Raw genomic sequence first — 17,733 nt, forward strand, 5'->3', positions numbered from 1 at the left:
GCTACATAAGGTGCTCCAGAATCTCAAGAAGACTCCAATAATTGTCTTGTTGTTAAGGCATATTGAACGTTTTTGTTTGTGTTTTCTGTCTGTGTACGTATCCTGTGAAGTAGTTGACTTAAACTGTTAAACAAAGCCAAAGATTTCTAGTACCTTTAATTGCGTAAACCAAGGTGTCTGACCCCATTCCAAATTCTGTTATCAGTGGCAGAAGAAGCGCCAGACCTCTGCCATGAAGGGGTTAAATGCTCTTATCAAATGTGTTTATGAGGGGCCACAGCTTTGTTGGCTGTACTGGCCACTTTTTTTTTTTTTTTTTTTTTTACTTTCTACTTCACTAATCAAATGTATATTAGATTGATTATTGTAAAAGTGTAAACCATAGAAAATTTGACAAGATAGATGTGTAAATTATCCTTCTGACAGAACTAATGATGCACTCCAAGCACCTTCTGCTTTCCAGCGCTTGGTGAGTGACTTCATTAAATATGCAATGGCTGTTGGGTGGCTTCTCAGACGATGGTTCAGTTCCTTGTGGAATTGCATTATTACTAGAGGTATAAAACCAGGCAGACAAGCTAGCTGTTGGGCATCCTGCTGAGGTTCTAATATGCTCCATCTTGTTGGAGCAGTTGTTTGCAGTCTTTTCAGGACAATTACATCCATAACCACAGGATACATTCAGTGAAACTATATTACAGATAACAGTGGAGACTGGCATTCACTGCTTGTCACCCCTCTGTCTTCAGCCTCAGTGTGGGCAGCTTATAATAATATAGTAATGCCACTTTTACCATTCACAGAGTAGTTTTTTTTTTTTTTAATCCTGTGGAGCAAATCTGGAAAAAACTGATTTTTAACTTTTTAAATAAGTGCTTAAAATCATAGAATATTAGAGTTGAAGAGACTTCATAAAGTCTAATCCATTTGCAAGTGAAAACACAGGCTGAATCAGAGTAATGGATGGTCCCTTAGGAGATAATAGAAGGTCCTGGTAGAATATCTTTTAGGTGGTAGAGACTGCATGAGTAGGGGGATTTATTTACTCTTAGCTTCTGGTTTTAGAACTATCTCAAACAAAATTTTTCATTTTGAATTTAAGGTTTTTTTCCTGCTAAACTTCGTTTCCCCCCATCTTAATACCAGCAATACCTTTTTATTTCTGAAAGCCAAGCATATAATTTGCTTTCTGAGATTATCACAGTATTTATTATTTTGATGACAATTTGATGGTTTCTTAGAGAACTGGACAGAAAAGATGGTTTTAGTTGAGCTTGAAATGGTATTTAAGGTTTCCAAAAGGCAGATGCTATGATGTATCACTACAGCCTAATAAATGGGAATGCATTCTAGAATGACAGGCTGAATACTTTAATGAAAGAAGGTTTTCCATTTCAGTTGGTCAATTAAATCACTGTTGATGACTTTGGATCATTAATGAACATTTGTGGAAAATGACCATTTGAATTCAATTATTACAATAATAGGTTTTTTGGAGAAGTACAAGTACAAATAATCCTAACTGTAAATTAAAAGATTTATCCATTTTGCCACAGATAAGTTAGCGTATTGCTTTGCTTTTTAATACCAGAGCAAGTTGACATTTCAGAATTCTTTTACAGATTAAGTACATATTCTTTCTTACAAAAGTTCTACTTACAAAAGGTTATGTTTTTCATTGATCACCTTTTGAAATATAATTTATGCTGCTAACCGTTATGTTACTTCATTATTCTCAGAGCAAATTAGCAAGACCTAGAAACAAAAAAAGGGAACTTTGTACAGTATGTAAAAGCAAAAGATTAAGTTTACGATGGATTAGGTATTTGATTTATTTAATGCCTTAGGGGAAAAAAATCTAAATCTGGAAAAACAGTAGGAAGAAAGTAACCATTATTTGGGAACATGCAAATTTATTTAAAAGTACTGTGAAAATAAAATGTAAATAGAAGCTTAATAACTAGATTTTTTATCTTAAGCCTATTAAAGTTTCAAATTTTCTTATTTTAAGCCTTTATGTTCGTTAACATATTTTAAGAATATATATCCTGTCATTTTTGCTAAATTTACCCGACAAATTCATCCCAATATGATGTTTTTCTTTAGTTAACTTCATTTTCTCTAAAACTTGGGTGTGTTGTGGTAGTTAAGGCAGAGGTGGGTTCTTTCGAAACGCACGTTTTTCTCATTTTGTTATTTGTAAAATGGGCTATAATCTCCATCCAAGCTTCCTTCAATCTCTATTTCATAGTTTACAGAGAAAGGAGACACTGTGGAGCACAGACTTCCCCTGGGAATACACTGGGCTTAATGAGCTTGATAGTCTGGTGGGCTCAATAAATCAAATAAAGCAAAACATTTCTCATTTTTGAATAAAAGCATTTATCACACAGTGTTTGTTCACTCGTGGTCACAAGATTGATTGGTTCCCAGCATCATAGCGTATATTGAAGCATTTTTGATTTTGTTTTTCCAGTGGGCAAGTTACGGAAGCAGTGGCTAAAGGAAAGTATCTCTGATGTCGGCTTTGGGATGCTGAAGTCTGTCAAGGAATATGTGGACCCCAATAACATCTTTGGAAACAGAAACCTTTTATAAATCCATGAGTATCATTACAAAAAAATGTCAATTTTTTTTTTTAAGTTTTCAACTGTGGTTATAATCGTAATCAAATATATCATGGACTATATTTTGGATACTTTGTTTGTTGGTTTAAAATAAGTTTGTTTTCATTCTGTAGTTTGTTTTGTTTCTACATCTATGCATTGACAGATGGTATTCCTAAATCTCTCTCATTGTAGGTACGTCATTTTACAGCCAACGGTTGTCATTTCAAATTTTAGGCAGCACAAGGCTGCCAACTATTCCAGAGGAAGCTGCTGCCAGCTGTTTTGTATTGATGCTTCCTCTTGGGGAACAAAGACAGATTTCGGTATCATTGATTGCTCAGCTAGCCTCTTTTTAAAAGAATGTTTCTGGGAATCAGATGTCTAGGAAAGGATTCCACTGAGGAGTGATACACATGTACATTGTTTAAGAGCATATTCTAGTGTGACTAGGCCATTAAAGGGAAGGATATTCATGAAAGAATATAGGCAACCTGTTATTTAGAAAACCTTCACTTCTGTAAGGTGCTTGGCCTATGGGGTTTTTTTTGTTTTTGTTTTTGTTTTGAAATTAGTATACATGCATAAAACCTTGTATCATCAATATACAAATTATTCTGTTAGGGGACATGTTTTTGTTCTCCATGTTTCTGTTTCTATTGAGGTATGAGTTGTATTTGTATCACTGAGATAACCTATTGTTATATTCTAATTCATTGATAACATGTTTTGTAAGAAAAGCTGACATCCCTCATTGCAAGTGAAGAACAGGTTTACCATGAAATGAATGCCTTTATTCAAATTAGAGTCCTAATGTTTCTGATTTCACATTCTTGTTGCCGAAATGCAGAAGAAACAGCTACAGCAGGAGCAGAAGGAAAATTCCTTAGACTTAATGTCTCCAATTGCAAGAATTGTTTCACTAAAGAAACAGTCATCATTCAACTACTGAATTTGAAAGCCTCAGCAGTTTCAACAACAAAAATCATTTTGCTTTTTTAAAATTAATCCCAACTGCATGATAAATTTTCATATAAAAGGTAAAGTTTCAATTTAGTTTTTAATAATGGTTTAATGCCTTTTTTTGAATAACTGGTGTAACCTAAATTTTTTTTAAATGTAATGTAATGTATTAATGCATATACCATAATCAAAAGTTTGAAATATCCGTTTCTTAAATAATGAGGACATTAATCACATTTAGCAAACATTTGTACATTCAAACCTGGATATTAAAGTGAAATGATTACTTTGAATCACTGTCTGCCAAGGTTCATGATTCACATTTTGAGATGGATTCTTTTCTTAATGTAATACCTAACTTTTGATAATTTTTTAAAACTAATATTTGATCAGATAATGTAAGTCAAAATGCAGACAATCCTTTAAAAGGATGCATTGTCTGTGTATGTAGCAACAGCTCCAAAGTATTTTTGGGCAGTTTGATACCTTTTATATCTGAAGTAGCCTTAACCAGAAAAATGATAATTTAAAATTGACAAAATGATATTTTTAAGACTTCAAAATGATAAATAATTTTTAACTATTAAAATTGGCCTCAAACTAATAAATCTGTAATTAAATTAGAATTAAATATCAGTTTAACAACAAAATGAAATATTTCTTTTTTAGAAACTGCCTCTCTTCATTGGTGATTTATTTTTAATTATAAAATTTCCAGCAGATCTTTGCTTTAAGCCCTTGATATTAGACCTAATTGGACACTTGATGAGGAAGTTGCCTCTAGAATTATAAAAATCTCAGCTTTATAAAATGCATCTGTTCATGAAGGTAATTTCTCTAATTGGTGATCAAAATATAAAATTAAAGAAGGTACTAATGTCTCACTGGAAGTATATATATATACACACACATGTATATGTGTGTGTGTGTGTGTATATATATGTTTCTGAGTAATTTTTAAAAAATAAAACAGGTTCATTAGAAGATCCATTCCTTTGCATGTGATTGTTATAACATTCTTTCCCAGGGAGTTCAATTTCAACAACCTCAGAAATCCGTACTTGATATTAGGAAACTATAAATGTAACACCTGAAATTATTATGTTCACTATTCTACATGAACCTTATGGAAATTCGTGATTTATGTCTTTGTTTTTCTTTTTCCAAGTATATGCAGGACTCCCCAACCTTGATTTTATAATGGCGACTGCATTTTGTAGGTGGAATCATTTCTACCAAAATCATTTTGAAACACAAGAACATTCATCAGTACTGTTTCGCTCTGATTTAGTAAATCAGAAAGCCTCGCCCCACCCCCAGCCCCCACTTTCACACACCTACTTCTGGGAGGTGCCTCAGTATAGACTTAGTATCTGTGGAGGACTGAGTTCATGAATATGCACAGAAGCACTTAAACCATGCCTCTTATTTCTATCATATTTGAAAATGGCTTCATAAAAGTTAGGAGAACACTGTTTATGTGACACTTCTTAACTCATTTTTAATGTTTATTTTTAATTTAAAAAACCTATTGCCTATTTGGTTTTCAGTACTGCATAACACTGACTTTCTTAAATTAGTCATATTTGCAATAATTTACTTAAATTTGGTAATGTCACATTTGGGTTGGGGTTTCAGTGGGAATAGTAACTTGCCGCTAGTGAGAAATGGCATTGAATACTAAAGACTCAGTGTGAACAGTCTTTATAGACCCTTAGAGAAACTGTTGCCTTAATGTTTGGTGCAATTTCTAGTAGTGCATAAGTGAATTTAGTCTTATGATAAGTAACTTGAGCTGTTTTTAGCTTAGTAAGAATTGTGGAAACCACATGTTTATTGTGCCCATCATTTTACACAAAGAAAAGAGGATTATATTGTTTCTTCTGAGGAAGTAGGAGTTTTCTTCCTAAAAGTGCTTCCATATTGCAGTACTATTACTTAAAAGTTATTTATGAAGTTGGAAGCCTTCTAGTTTGCCTAACTGTGTTGATGTATTTTGAAAACAAAATTGCAATAAAGGATGAGCTTCCATCGGTGTATATGTTATACCAGATACAGATGGTTGCAAGGAAACCTTTCCCCCTACCCAGAATAGTCTGTTAGTAACTGCTAAGTCCTGGCTTGCATTTTTGAAAATGCTTTTCTGCATGTTAGCACCCAGACTTTCCTTTGTCATATTCCTTTATAGCTACAACTTAACTGTAGCTTATCAGAGAAGCTCTGTAGTCCTACACTGAAGTGTGTTCCCTTGGCTGTTATATGGGGCTGGGTTTGGTTGAACTTCTATTCTGTATAAATGTTAGAACACAGTTACTACAGATTGATTTACAAACTGCATGTGCTGGTGCTTCAGGCAGCCAAAATGGAATGCTGTGGAAAGCATATATCTACATCTTAAAAAACACTCAGACAGGAGTTAAGGACAGCTTTAATAATTTTTTTGTTTACCACTTAATCTTTATCAACTCTGATTTTAGTTAGGACTTAGCTCATGGTTGAAGAAAAGTGGAAAATAACAAGTGCCCATTTAGGTTTGAAGAATCCAGAATGTTTTACCTTTGACTTTATGAGTTACAGAAGCTTGGCTTTGCTCTAGGCTTCATGTTCCCAAATGAGCCATACATATGTCAGTATATTCACTTAATTTTTACTTATTTCAGTTTCCTGTAAAGGAAACAACTTATACATTGATGCTTAAATCCAGAAAGTATAAAAGGTTTTCTTAAACTGTTAAAATATAGTGTCTGATATAAAGGATGTAAGTTACTCAGCTTTCTGCTCCCTAAGCCAAACAGTGTTTGTCTTCAGTGTGAAATTTAACTGTAAAAACTACTTGTAATGTCAAGAGATTATAGATCATATTATTAATAAAATGGACCTGGGTCTAAGTTTTTTTTCTTCAAAGGGAGTGTGAAGCTGTTTATTCTTCTGTTTGCATATGGGTTTTTCTTTTAACTTTAGTTTTTCATGTTCATATTTCCACTGATTTGAAAACACAAAATTTATTTTTATAATTTTGTTGCTTGTAGCATAATCAAGTGCAACCTACTTGTGACTAAGTCTCTTTGGATTTATAGTTGACGATATTGGTAGCTAGGTTTTGTCAATCCCTCATCATTTTTTAAAATCAATGCTATATTCCCAGGAGGCATTGAGACTCCTGTGAACCCGAAGCACTCCCTTTTGAACCTTGGAAGATCCTCAAAGAGCACTCTTGTGCTCTTCTAATCACAATTCCTTAACAAATCGGAGTAAGGACCACTGACATATAGAACACTCAAGCCAAAGAACCATCACAGAATTTAGTAACTTTAGTTCTGTGAACATGAAAACATTTCTTTTTTGGTTTCCAAAGGAGATTATTTATTTTTCCACAAGGAAAAACATCTTGCAGAGACTCTGAATTCCAAATCTGAGTGAGAAAGAAAAGGAAAAAAATCTGTTTCATCATGGATTTCTAAGCAACATATATACGTGTTTTTAAGACAACCTTTTGTTGGCAGTGTTTTTCCTGAACACCACATGCACCCTAGGAAACCTGTTTTTCCTTTAAAGTAATCTTGTTCACATATCGGAAAAGGACATGAAATGCTCATACTGGCATATAAGTTTCTATAAGTAGTTATTTTTGGGCTACTTATATACTGTATCCCCAAAAGTTCACAGTGCCTTGTTGAGATTTTTTTTTTTCCATGAAATAGCCATTATTTTAAATGAGTGGGAGAGGATGAGTCTTTAGACAGAGGTCATTCATCAGTTCAAGACTATTCCTCTTCAAGAACATGTCAGGAATTAAGTAGTTGTATGTGGAAACACTGGTAATTCTTTCCACAGTATTGTTTTGGATAATCTGTTCTAGTATATTTAACTAATTGTATGGTGGACCTGTACTCTGATACACATCTAATCAGTCAATGGGATTTGTATGTGATTTTCATTCCTACTGCCCCAACCTAGTAGCCCTAAGTTGTGGCTTGGTGGATGTGGCATTGAGCCTCAAGACACTCACTACATTCTTTCTGGATGTTTGCTTACAGGCTCCCTGAGGAACAGAACCTGTGGAGCTGGCGGGGGGGCGGGTGGTTTTTATTCCTAATATTATGTGCCAGTCCTTTTTCGTGTGATGGTGCCTTCACAATAACGAATATTTCTGTTCTGGACAATGATTAAATCTTATGAGAAATATATGTAGGTTATATTAATTCTTGTCCATTTTTGCTAAGCCTGTGAAATACTTTGGCTCTGATACAACTTGACTTGAATAATATCTTATCCTGAGTCTTCCTCCAAGGCAGTACATATTCCTGCTAGGACTGTAGTAATCCTTTGGGAACTACATGTGAGTAAGCACCTGTATGTAAGCCATTATACTGCTGTAACTAATGCATACAAACAATTCTTCTCTTTACATTTATAGTCTAAAAGGGGATATGCAGTGGAAAGGAAAATTCCTGAGAGTTTCCAGCGTAGCTTTGTCAATTCCAACTGAGCCATACTGTTTTCCACAAGGGCTCAACACATATCAGTATTCCATGCTTTCAGTGTGTGTTCAGATTCTCCTTTTATTGGTTTTCTTAGACTGTACTGTTCTATAAGCAAATGCCCATGTGTGATTTTTAAGATGTGCTGGGGAAAAATAAATCAATACCACAACCACCCATTGTTAAAGAAATTGTTGTTTATTTCACGTTGGTTCTATTTAACCTTTGTTGACAGCATGCTATTCTTGGCAAAAACAAACAGGATACACTTTGTGCCCATGAGTACCCTCTCTGGTAGTAAAGGGCGTGTGCATAGATACTGATTACATCCCTGCCTGTGGCTCCCACACTGAAAGGAAGGTTGTAGATATCTGGGCTCTGAAATGACTGAAGGTCAGACCTGTTGAACTCTGTCTTACATGATACATTTCAGTAATCACTAGCCATACTAAGATTTTAGCTCTTGTATTATGTAGTTAAGAAAAGCAATTTTCTACCTGACTTATATAAGTTCAGATTGAATGAACTATAGAAATCATCCCATCTTATTTGCTTCATCCCATCTGAACATAATTGCTACCTAACATTCCCCAGACCACAAACAGATAACCAGTCTTCCTGACCATTTATTGCTGTGAACAAATGCAAATTCATTGCCTTTCCAGGAAGCCTTTTCCAACTTCTGTCATCTTCAAGTATTAGGAAATTTTTAAATTATTATTATTAGACTGAAATCTGTGTTTGTCTTCTACCCATTATACAACTTCTGCCACCTTTGGTCATAAAGAATTGTCCAATTGCTCTGTTGAAGGGCTGCTCTTCAGGTATTTTAAGTCAGGTCCCATGTTCCTCAACACCTTCTCCTGTCAACCTTTGCTCCTGTCATTTATAGACTTTCACCTTAATAATCCTCTTCACATGTGCCCATTTGCTGTTTTTAAAGTGAGGTGTCTAGGCTTGAAAACAAATCTTCCAGAGTAGTACCAATGCTTCCTCTAGTGTAGTCACTAATAAAAAAGCATTTTTGGTGGGCATTGCTCTGTCAACTCATACTGACTATATGCCATTTACCAAAGATTGTCTTTTTCATGTGACATTTTGGCCGCATCTCCTTGGAGGCTAATTTTTTTAAAGCCCCATTACTTATATTTAGCTTTACTAAAATTTGTATCTTACTGGAGTTAGTTCCATATTTTCAAAATGTTAGGATCTTGACTCTTACCCAGAATATTTTCTGTGCCATCAAGCTTCAGGTCATCAGTAAAATAGAGACAAATAGTGTCTGGATTTTCATCCAAGTAATGACAGATAATTGGTACAAGGGCCTATCTGACCCATGATCCTGACATTTCATCCATGAAAGAACATTCAGGATTCAGACATCTACACTTTCGCTTGACATACAATTGTCCACCTTATACTTTTACATTTTGGCCACAAATACACTTTTTATTCAGTTAATCAGCATTTATGTCAGATAAGTAATCATGTTTACGTTAACATTTTCTGCTGCCACAGTGAAATCCTGATAAAGCTACTACTACAGTTTCATGTGCTACCCTATAAGAAAAAGAAATGAAACCTTCCTGCCATCACATTTCCTTTTGCCTATGTTTGGCCTCAGGGGCATGTTTCTCTTTTTGAAAGACTCAAACCCATTTTCTGCTGCATTTTCTGATGCGGTCTGTTGATTGGGCCTGGTATTGCCTGATGGACAAGCTCTGAAATCCACCCTTGCGTAGTTTTGCCATGTCCTTTGTACCTCATTGTGCTAACATTAGATAGGTGAAGCTGCTCTTTTTAGAAAATGGCAGAATTTTACCACTGTAAAGTAACTTAGAAGATAGGGTTCTAAATACAAGAAGCAGTGGATAAGGTTCTATTCTGGACATTTTGGGTGTGATTCATTTTTCTCTACAAACTACAAGTCACATTCCCTATTCGGACCTAATTTCTTCTTTTATAAAGTGAAAAACTCTGAGGTCCGTTTCAACTCAGTCTCAGTGATTCTAATGTGTCTGTTTTTTTGCTGAACACTACCCTAGAATTGATTATTATACAATTAATTTTTAAATTTACCCTTTTTTGCCAGACAGGCAAGAAGGTAGCATTGTTATCACAACAACCCTGTGAAGTAACTGGTATCATCCCCTTTTTACTGGTGAAAAAAACTGAAGTTTGGTTAGGTTAAGAAGCACCCACCATTAGTAGCTGGGAAGTGGCATTGCAGGACTGTGGAGCCAGGTGACTAACTCCAGTACCTGTGTGCTGGCTGCTTCACTGCTGTAGGCTACTTGTGCTGGATGACTATGATGTACACAGAATTTCTTTTTAGAGTAGATTATTAGTTGTCCTCTAGAGAAGGGCTCAAGTGTTGGGGTGATCAGACCCAACACCAGGTCATGGGGGCGATGAAGTCCAGCGGAGTCAAAGGAATGAGAAAAGACAGTTTGAGAAATAAAGTGGGTCCGGGGGCCAACGCGAGTATGGAGGCTGCCAAGGCCCTGAGCCCTGGAAGCCCAGACTACTGTTTATTGGTGATCAAAGAAACAGGTGGTGAGAATGTGGGGGTTGAAAGGGAGCATTGTATTAAGCACATGATTTACAGCTGTGACGGTTTAGCATTTATATGACCAATTCTAAGACAATTGATCTAGGAGCCTGGAAGGGCTAGAAGCAAGGAACCAGCAAGTCTAGACACATTCCAGAGGCCACGAGGGGTTTTATGCCCTAAGCCCTGGATTCTTTCCAAGCCACGAGGGGTTTTATGTCCTGGGCTTAGATGATGGTATATTAGGGTAGCCTTCCACCCTTTAGCACAGAGCTTGGTGTTCCAAAGGCCATGAGGGATTTTAGACCCTGGACCCCGGACATGTTCCAAGACTCTTACATTATGTCAGACAAGCAAGCCCTGCCCCAGCTTCTCCCAACACTCACCTTTTCCCAACGACAAGTAAGGAAATGGAGTCTCTTCCTACTACAGAGTAGAAGCTGCTGTCTTTGTGACCACATGCCATAGAATGCCAGAAAGGTTTTTTCTCAGATATTGTCCTGCTGTGTAAATGTTTAACCCACAGTATCCTGCACTGATTTTGTGGGTTTAATATGAAACTCATAAAAGGAAGTATCTGATGGAGTGAATAAATTTGCATTTTTATAACTTTAGTATTCTTTGAGCTGCACTTAAAAATATAAGACAACCTTTTTCTATAAGTTATACATCTTCCATTGGGAGACTGAAAATTGAAAGAACTGTTTGAGATTAAAGAAATGTTTTATTATAACCTAGAGACAACAATCTAGGTTCTTAGGAAAGTCACAATTCCTTAAAAATACTAATTTAAGAATTCAGGTTGCTGCTGAAGGGTTTGAGCTACATTAGGGTACTCAAAAAGTATATAGCTTATAACTAGAATGAAAGTATCAGTTTAGAATCTGATGGTTACAGTCATGGTGATTATGTAGTTGGACAACCAAAACCCAAGAGTTACTGGCTCATGACAAAATACGGTTTGACTTAATACTAAGGGCATAGCCCAAAAACTGAAAACTACAGAAAACCCAAATGTCACTTTAGTCCCAGAGGTAGGTCAACAAAGGATAAGAGGCATTTAGTGAATGGTGGAGAATGAGCTGCAAGTCACACTAATACCAGGAAACTACTAATACCAGGAAAAGCTGAGTGTTGGGAGAAGCTGGGGCAGGGCTTGCATGTCTGACATAATGTGAGAGTCTTGGAACATGTCCAGGGTACAGGGTCTAAAAATCCCTTGTGGCCTTTGGAACACCAAGCTCTGCAGAGAATGCTCTCAGAAACATAATCTCTAGGTCTTTCCAGATCACCCAGAGTCAATAAGAAAAAGAAGAGAGGGAACCTGAAACAAAAATTATATTTGAAAATCCTGATACTCACTTGTAAAGTCTTTCTTTAGTGATGTTATCCTTTTAAAGTTAGGTTGTTTACGCAGTCTCACTCTGCTTAACTGTAGTCAGACTTCCAACACTGTTAACCCTCCAGGACACCAGGGAGAAAATGAGCCCAGATGAGGATTATGGGGCAGAGGGGTCAGAAAGTTACTTCTAAAGCTTCCCCTCCAAGCCATTTACCCTTTCTAATCGCATATTTCCTAATAAGTATATTTATTTGGGCATCTATCCCATAGCCCTCTCTAAACAAATCAGTCTAACCTTGGGCCAAACCTATCACTGTGATTCTGTATGGATTCCATCTGAGGTGCTTCTCTAAGCCTGTGAGGCCACACACCCCTCAGGTTAGGAGTGTCCCTCTTATGATTATAGCTGTCTCATTGCCAGATGACCCACCTTCATTCCCACACAGTCATAATTGTCTGCTTCTCATGAATGGGTCAGACTTAGCCACCACACCTGACCTTCACAGATGGTATTGGGGCAAACATCTGGACATTTTGGGTGTGGACATTTTTTTCCATTCTGCAGCTAAGGCCACATTCAAAGGGGGACTGTCATGAGGAATAAAAATCCTTTGACAGGCATGTCATGCCACTGATCAAAGGAGTATGTTTTTGCTGGTTCTGCACTAAGAGATCAAGTTCTTGTTCCTGAGAAAACAAATATAACTACTTGTGTATAAGCGCACACACTCCTATTTTGTGTGTGCCCGTGTGGAGACCAAAGGGTTGACTAAGATGAAATAATTAATATTTGAGTCCTTTAAAATAGACTATGCAGGTATTATGAATAAATCTTAAAAGATTCCTTATATTTCTATAAGGAGCTCATTGTCAAGAAAAGTGCTTTTAGCACTTTATATACTCTAGGAGCACAGAACAAAGCTTTCATTTGAGTTTTAGGTACAGAAGCTTTCACTCAAATGGCAAAATATGGGGTCATTGTAAAGTCATTTGCTTTTTAGAATCAAGCAAGGCAGGGTACTTTGAATGTGAGTTTTAAAGATGTATATCCTGAAAATAAGGACAACAAGTGCCAGGGGAGTTAGGAATGCCCTGTCTTCCCAGGCCTCAGCACCAGACTTCTTGACTCTGTGTGGTTCATAAGACTTTGTTGCCGCCAGCAGCAATCTGAATCTGCGTGGGTGCCTGTCTGAGAGCCAGGGTAAGGAAGGGGACAAATGGCATGGTTCACCTTTGTTTGTTAGTGGTGTGAGCAATCAGGATTTCCTTATACATTACTAACTAGGAAATCCCAAATGCCCAGCAGCAAGGGGTTAAAAACCATTCAGAAAAGCTTTTTATGTTCTGAAAAGTTAAATTACACATACATGAAAACCACAAACACATAACACCTGGGTAAATTGTGGCCAAATAAAGACCAGGCTATTTGCAAAAGGGAATCTGGAAAACATTTGTTTTTGGGTGGTTAACATTAGTTACACTTTATGCTTTTTTTCCCCTAAAGAAAATAGCATGGTTTAGAAGAAACAGGAAAAAACCAGAATTTTAATATGGCCATTGAAAACAAGATTTCAGTTCATTTACTTTCCAAATCTTAAGAGGCTACCAAGATTGACAGGGGCACAAAGCTACTGCAGCAACACTTTTAGTACAGAAGTTGTTAAACAAAGAACATTTCCCAAACATTGAATGTGCTATGGGATGCAGTGAAGAGGTCAGTAAACATTGCTTGTCCTCCACATGTGACACTAAAGCATCAGTGGTAAATGATAGCAGCTCAGATAATTAAGATTTAAAATGCCATAAATTCAAAACCATTAACTTCACAAAAAGCCAAATTTCCTGGTATAATACAATTTGAGCACAATTTGAGGTCATGCTACAGAGGAATTATGCTGAGCATGTTTTTATCAGTACCTATGTGGCTAAGTGGTTCCTTTTCCTTGAAGGAAAAAAATCATCTCATTATGGCAGAGGTTCCCTATCATTCAGAAGAAAGCTACTAGGTTGAGCTATGAGAAACTGCTAGTTTTCTAAGTCAAAAACTCAAAATCAACAACTTCATATGATTCAATCTAATACACTTGATTTTTCTAAGCCGGGTCAAGTTAGGTCTTTTTGTGGAAAGAGAGGAGTGGGAAATCAAATAGTAAAGCTGTTTTAAGGTTCAGAAAATAAAATGCCTGATCAGAATGCATGTGGTTCCCAGTGGGAACTCCAAAAAACTCTTGGGAGTTGTGGACATGAAATGAACACTACAACTTAGAGTTGACCTTTTTGGCCAGGCCTGTTGGCCAAGATTTTTCCTTATCCAAGAGGCTACAACATGGAAACACTGTACACCCAGCATATCCTACACTGCAAGCACAAACGTAGGAATTAAGAACTGAGAGCTGGACCCAGTGATTTGCACCAGTAGTCCCAGCTACTTGGGAAGCTGAAGTGGGAGTATGCTTAAGCCTAGGAGTTGGATACTAACCTGGGCAACAAACATAACAAAACCTCTGTCTCTTAAACCCCTGAGTTCTCAGGATACATCTGTTATTTGTCACAGAAATAAATATTTAAAAAGTCATCATGGAAAATAGTAACAGCATATCTTGTTCATATATTTAAATTATTAAAGGGAACAAAAGAAAACCAGGGAAATTTGTTCTTTGATAATTGTTCATTGTGTCTACATTATAGCACCATAATTTTATTAAAGCTACAAAATTTTTTACTGACTTTTGCCCGTTTAAAAAAAAAAAACCCCACTTATGCGCTAAGGCATTTTGGTTAGATAAAGCATTATATCCAAATTAAAAAACACTGCCAAAGTATCCTAAAGTCTATATAAAAAGTATGCATTACAAATTAATGAGTGTAAATTGTGAGACTAGAACACACAATCCCTGAAATGATTATTTAAAGACTACTCCTAACTATTACTGAGATAGTGCTTGGTCCCTGAATGCTGTAATCCTTGTGCAAAGGCCCCTGAAGAGAGATCAGAGCACAAGGTTACAGAGGAAAGGAAACAAAGGTATTACAACTTCTGATAGAAACATTCTTCATAAGTTTGGAATTTTTCATAACCCCTGGGGTAAAAGTTCTTAGAATGTTTCACTTTCTGGGAAATGTAACAGCAAAAGTTTTGGCTACTTTTTTTTTTATATTGCATAGTGTACAAAGTTCAACATGTAACAAATATAAAGATGCCAAAGGTTAAATAAAGCAATGCAAATTTATAGAACAAAGCCATTTGATAAATGCCATTATCAGCTATTACTATATATTCCATCCTATAATCTCATAAATCAAAGCTTTTAACTGCCTAGACTCATCTGTGACTGTATTCTTTCCAACATGCATTCTCTCTTCTTCCAGGGGTTGTTCAATAACAGCAGGTATGTTTCTGCCATGAAGTTCACAGTGTTCTAGAAACTGGACACATTCTTGAATAACACTATCACGAAGCATGATTGTGTGTTTTGACATGTTTTCTAACAAGGACAGGAAGCATCTTTTGGCATAATACCAGGTATCTGTTCCCAGCTTTTTATTATAAGGCTCCAAGCTTTTGATAACTCGAGAAATACCAAACTCATAGTTTCCTTTGGCACAATAAAGAGTTCCTATCACCAAATTCACAATGCAGAGATGGTACATTTTCCTATTTGGGTTATCATAAGAGAGCTGCTCTTCCTCCTTTTCAATCTTCCTCATCAATTCCTCTGCTTCTTCATTTTGACTTGTCATAATGTAGGAAACACAGAGATTAGCCAGTACAATAGCACTGACATTCAGGATGTTATCATAATGCTTCTTGACTATGGGTTCATAGAAACCAATGGCTTCTTTGTATTTGTTTTCCTGCATGAACAGAACATGAGCCACATTCAACTTCCACACATCATGGTCGTTACAGAATTCCACAGATTTGCGGAAGATCTTTTCCACCATTGGATAATTTTCAAGGTTCCAGTAGATTTTTGCCTGAGTCATCAACACGGGAATATACTTCTCCATGGTTTCATCATATTCATTCACTGCCTTTTTGATAGCTTCATCATCTCTATTGTGTCTTGCTTCCCGTACTTGTATGGTGAGTTTCCGGAGGACCTCAGTCAGCATCCCTGCTAGCCCATCAAGCTTAATGAAAGCCTCTTCAGGAGCTGTCTGGCAAGTGATCACGGCATCCAAGAACTCATAGAGATAGGGTGTGAGAAACTTATATGTCAAATGGGCATTTTCTGCCAGGACATCTGCTGCTAGGTCAAAATACTCATATTTACAGTAGAGCAGCAACAGGTTGCCAAAAGTCTCTGGAGGAAAGGGATTCTGTTGGAGCAAAAACTGTAGCTTTTCAAACCCTTCTGTAGGCCTGGCATCCATGTTCATTAGTGCCTGGTTGTGTAGGGTCACAGGGTCCAACTCTTCCTCTGCCCTGGGTGGCATGTCAGTGAGGGCTTCTTGAGCTGCCTCATAGTTTCTCAGTTGGTATTCTATAGCTGCCTTAAGGTTGAAGGCTTCCACCAGAGCAGTCTGGTGGAGGACTAAGGTGTTGCCAACACTGCGAACATCAATGCCCTCAGTGGTCATGCCCACACCTAGCTCAGGGTGCTGTCGGATGCCCCGCTCAATAATCTCAGCAATATGCTTCAGCGCTGAGGCATATTGTCGGCTGCTGTAATAGGCCAAAGCCAGGTTGTAGGAAAGGTCAGGCTGGTAGCCCGAAGCCTGCAGGGCGGCAAAAAACTTGGAGCATGCAGCTTCATACTGCCCCTCCCTGTACAGCAAACAACCCAGGCTGACCTGGCCATCGGTCTCATTCTCGCCCCCACTTTCTTCTCCCTCTTCCCCACTCAGCAGCTGCTCTACCAGGCTCCTGGACCCCGGCAGATCGCCCTCACTGTACTTGATGGCAGCCTGCAGGCGGAGGACCCGGCTGTGGTAGGCGGGGTTATCCAGGAGAAGGAAGGCGACCCGGGTGGCCTCCGGATAAAGGCAGGCCTTGTACAGGGCCTGGGCCTGGTACAGGCGGTACTGCTCCAGTTCCGGGTGCAGCTGGCCCAGCTGCTCATAGCACTCGGCCGCCAGCGCGAACTCCTGCAGGCGGTAGTAGCAGTAGCCTAGCAGCGACAGGACTGCGCGGGTCCTAGGGCTCTGCTGCGGCTCTCGGCCCAGCAGCTGCACCGCCTCAGCGTAGCGGGCATCGCGGATGAGCCGGTACACGACCACGGTGAACTCCCCGTCGGGGATCTGCGCGCCGCTCAGGACCGCCATAATCACCAGGGCTGTTATGCGTGCGGTTACCACGGCAACAGGGCAACCGGAAGCGGAAGACTGCCGGTTTCCTTGTAGCAAGAAATCTGTTAAGAATAAAAAGGGACCATTCTCGTCAGTCTCTGAATTTTGGTTTGATCTTCAAATACTGTGGACTGCGGAGTGGCGGCATTCAGAAGGGGAAAGGCTACTCCTCCGGGCCGTTCAGAGACTGAATCTCCTGGTCCCTGCCTGCACCGTTCCAGCGGTGCCGCGGCGCGGGACGTAGCCGCGCTGCATGCTGGGAGGCGTAGTCCCGGCTGTACCTACCCAACCCGCGGCCGGTGGGATGCAGGGTAACCCTCCTTCCCTGCCCCCTAAAGATCAGGGGCGCTCACTGTGTCTGTTTTGGCACCTTGATCTCTGGCGCGGCGGAGAAATGTTTCCGGCCCCATGTTCCTGGCGATTTTGAGCCTTGTACTCGGTGTCGTCGTTACTAATGCTGGCTTTTGGTTTAGTTTTACTAAAAGGACCGGGATGGCA

The 17,733-nt window shown here is 38.3% G+C and overlaps 2 protein-coding genes across 4 annotated transcripts in view; one reads left to right on the plus strand and one right to left on the minus strand.

Moving 5' to 3' along the window:
• Positions 1-8,225, plus strand: part of AGPS (alkylglycerone phosphate synthase) — a 160,248-nt gene extending 152,023 nt beyond the window's left edge. For 2 of the 3 annotated variants that reach the window (XM_031651378.1, XM_031651377.1), the window contains one exon: positions 2,477-2,932. In XM_031651378.1, the coding sequence (XP_031507238.1) occupies positions 2,477-2,598 (122 nt within the window). In that variant the 3' untranslated portion in view covers positions 2,599-2,932. Of the gene's footprint in view, positions 1-2,476 lie in introns of all 3 variants that reach the window. The other variant, XM_031651376.1, reaches the window with a different exon arrangement.
• Positions 8,226-13,459: 5,234 nt separating this feature from the next.
• On the minus strand, positions 13,460-17,456 carry TTC30B (tetratricopeptide repeat domain 30B). Its single transcript, XM_003907660.5, has one exon. The coding sequence runs from the start codon at positions 17,209-17,211 to the stop codon at positions 15,214-15,216; it is 1,998 nt and encodes a 665-aa protein (XP_003907709.2). The 5' UTR covers positions 17,212-17,456; the 3' UTR covers positions 13,460-15,213.
• Positions 17,457-17,733: the final 277 nt, after the last annotated feature.

This window comes from Papio anubis, chromosome 10, assembly GCF_008728515.1.
Source record: "Papio anubis isolate 15944 chromosome 10, Panubis1.0, whole genome shotgun sequence".
Lineage (NCBI taxonomy): Eukaryota > Metazoa > Chordata > Mammalia > Primates > Cercopithecidae > Papio > Papio anubis.

Excerpts from the sequence above, each read along its gene's own strand:
- TTC30B (XM_003907660.5), bottom strand. The coding sequence starts at position 17,211 with ATGGCGGTCCTGAGCGGCGCGCAGATCCCCGACGGGGAGTTCACCGTG.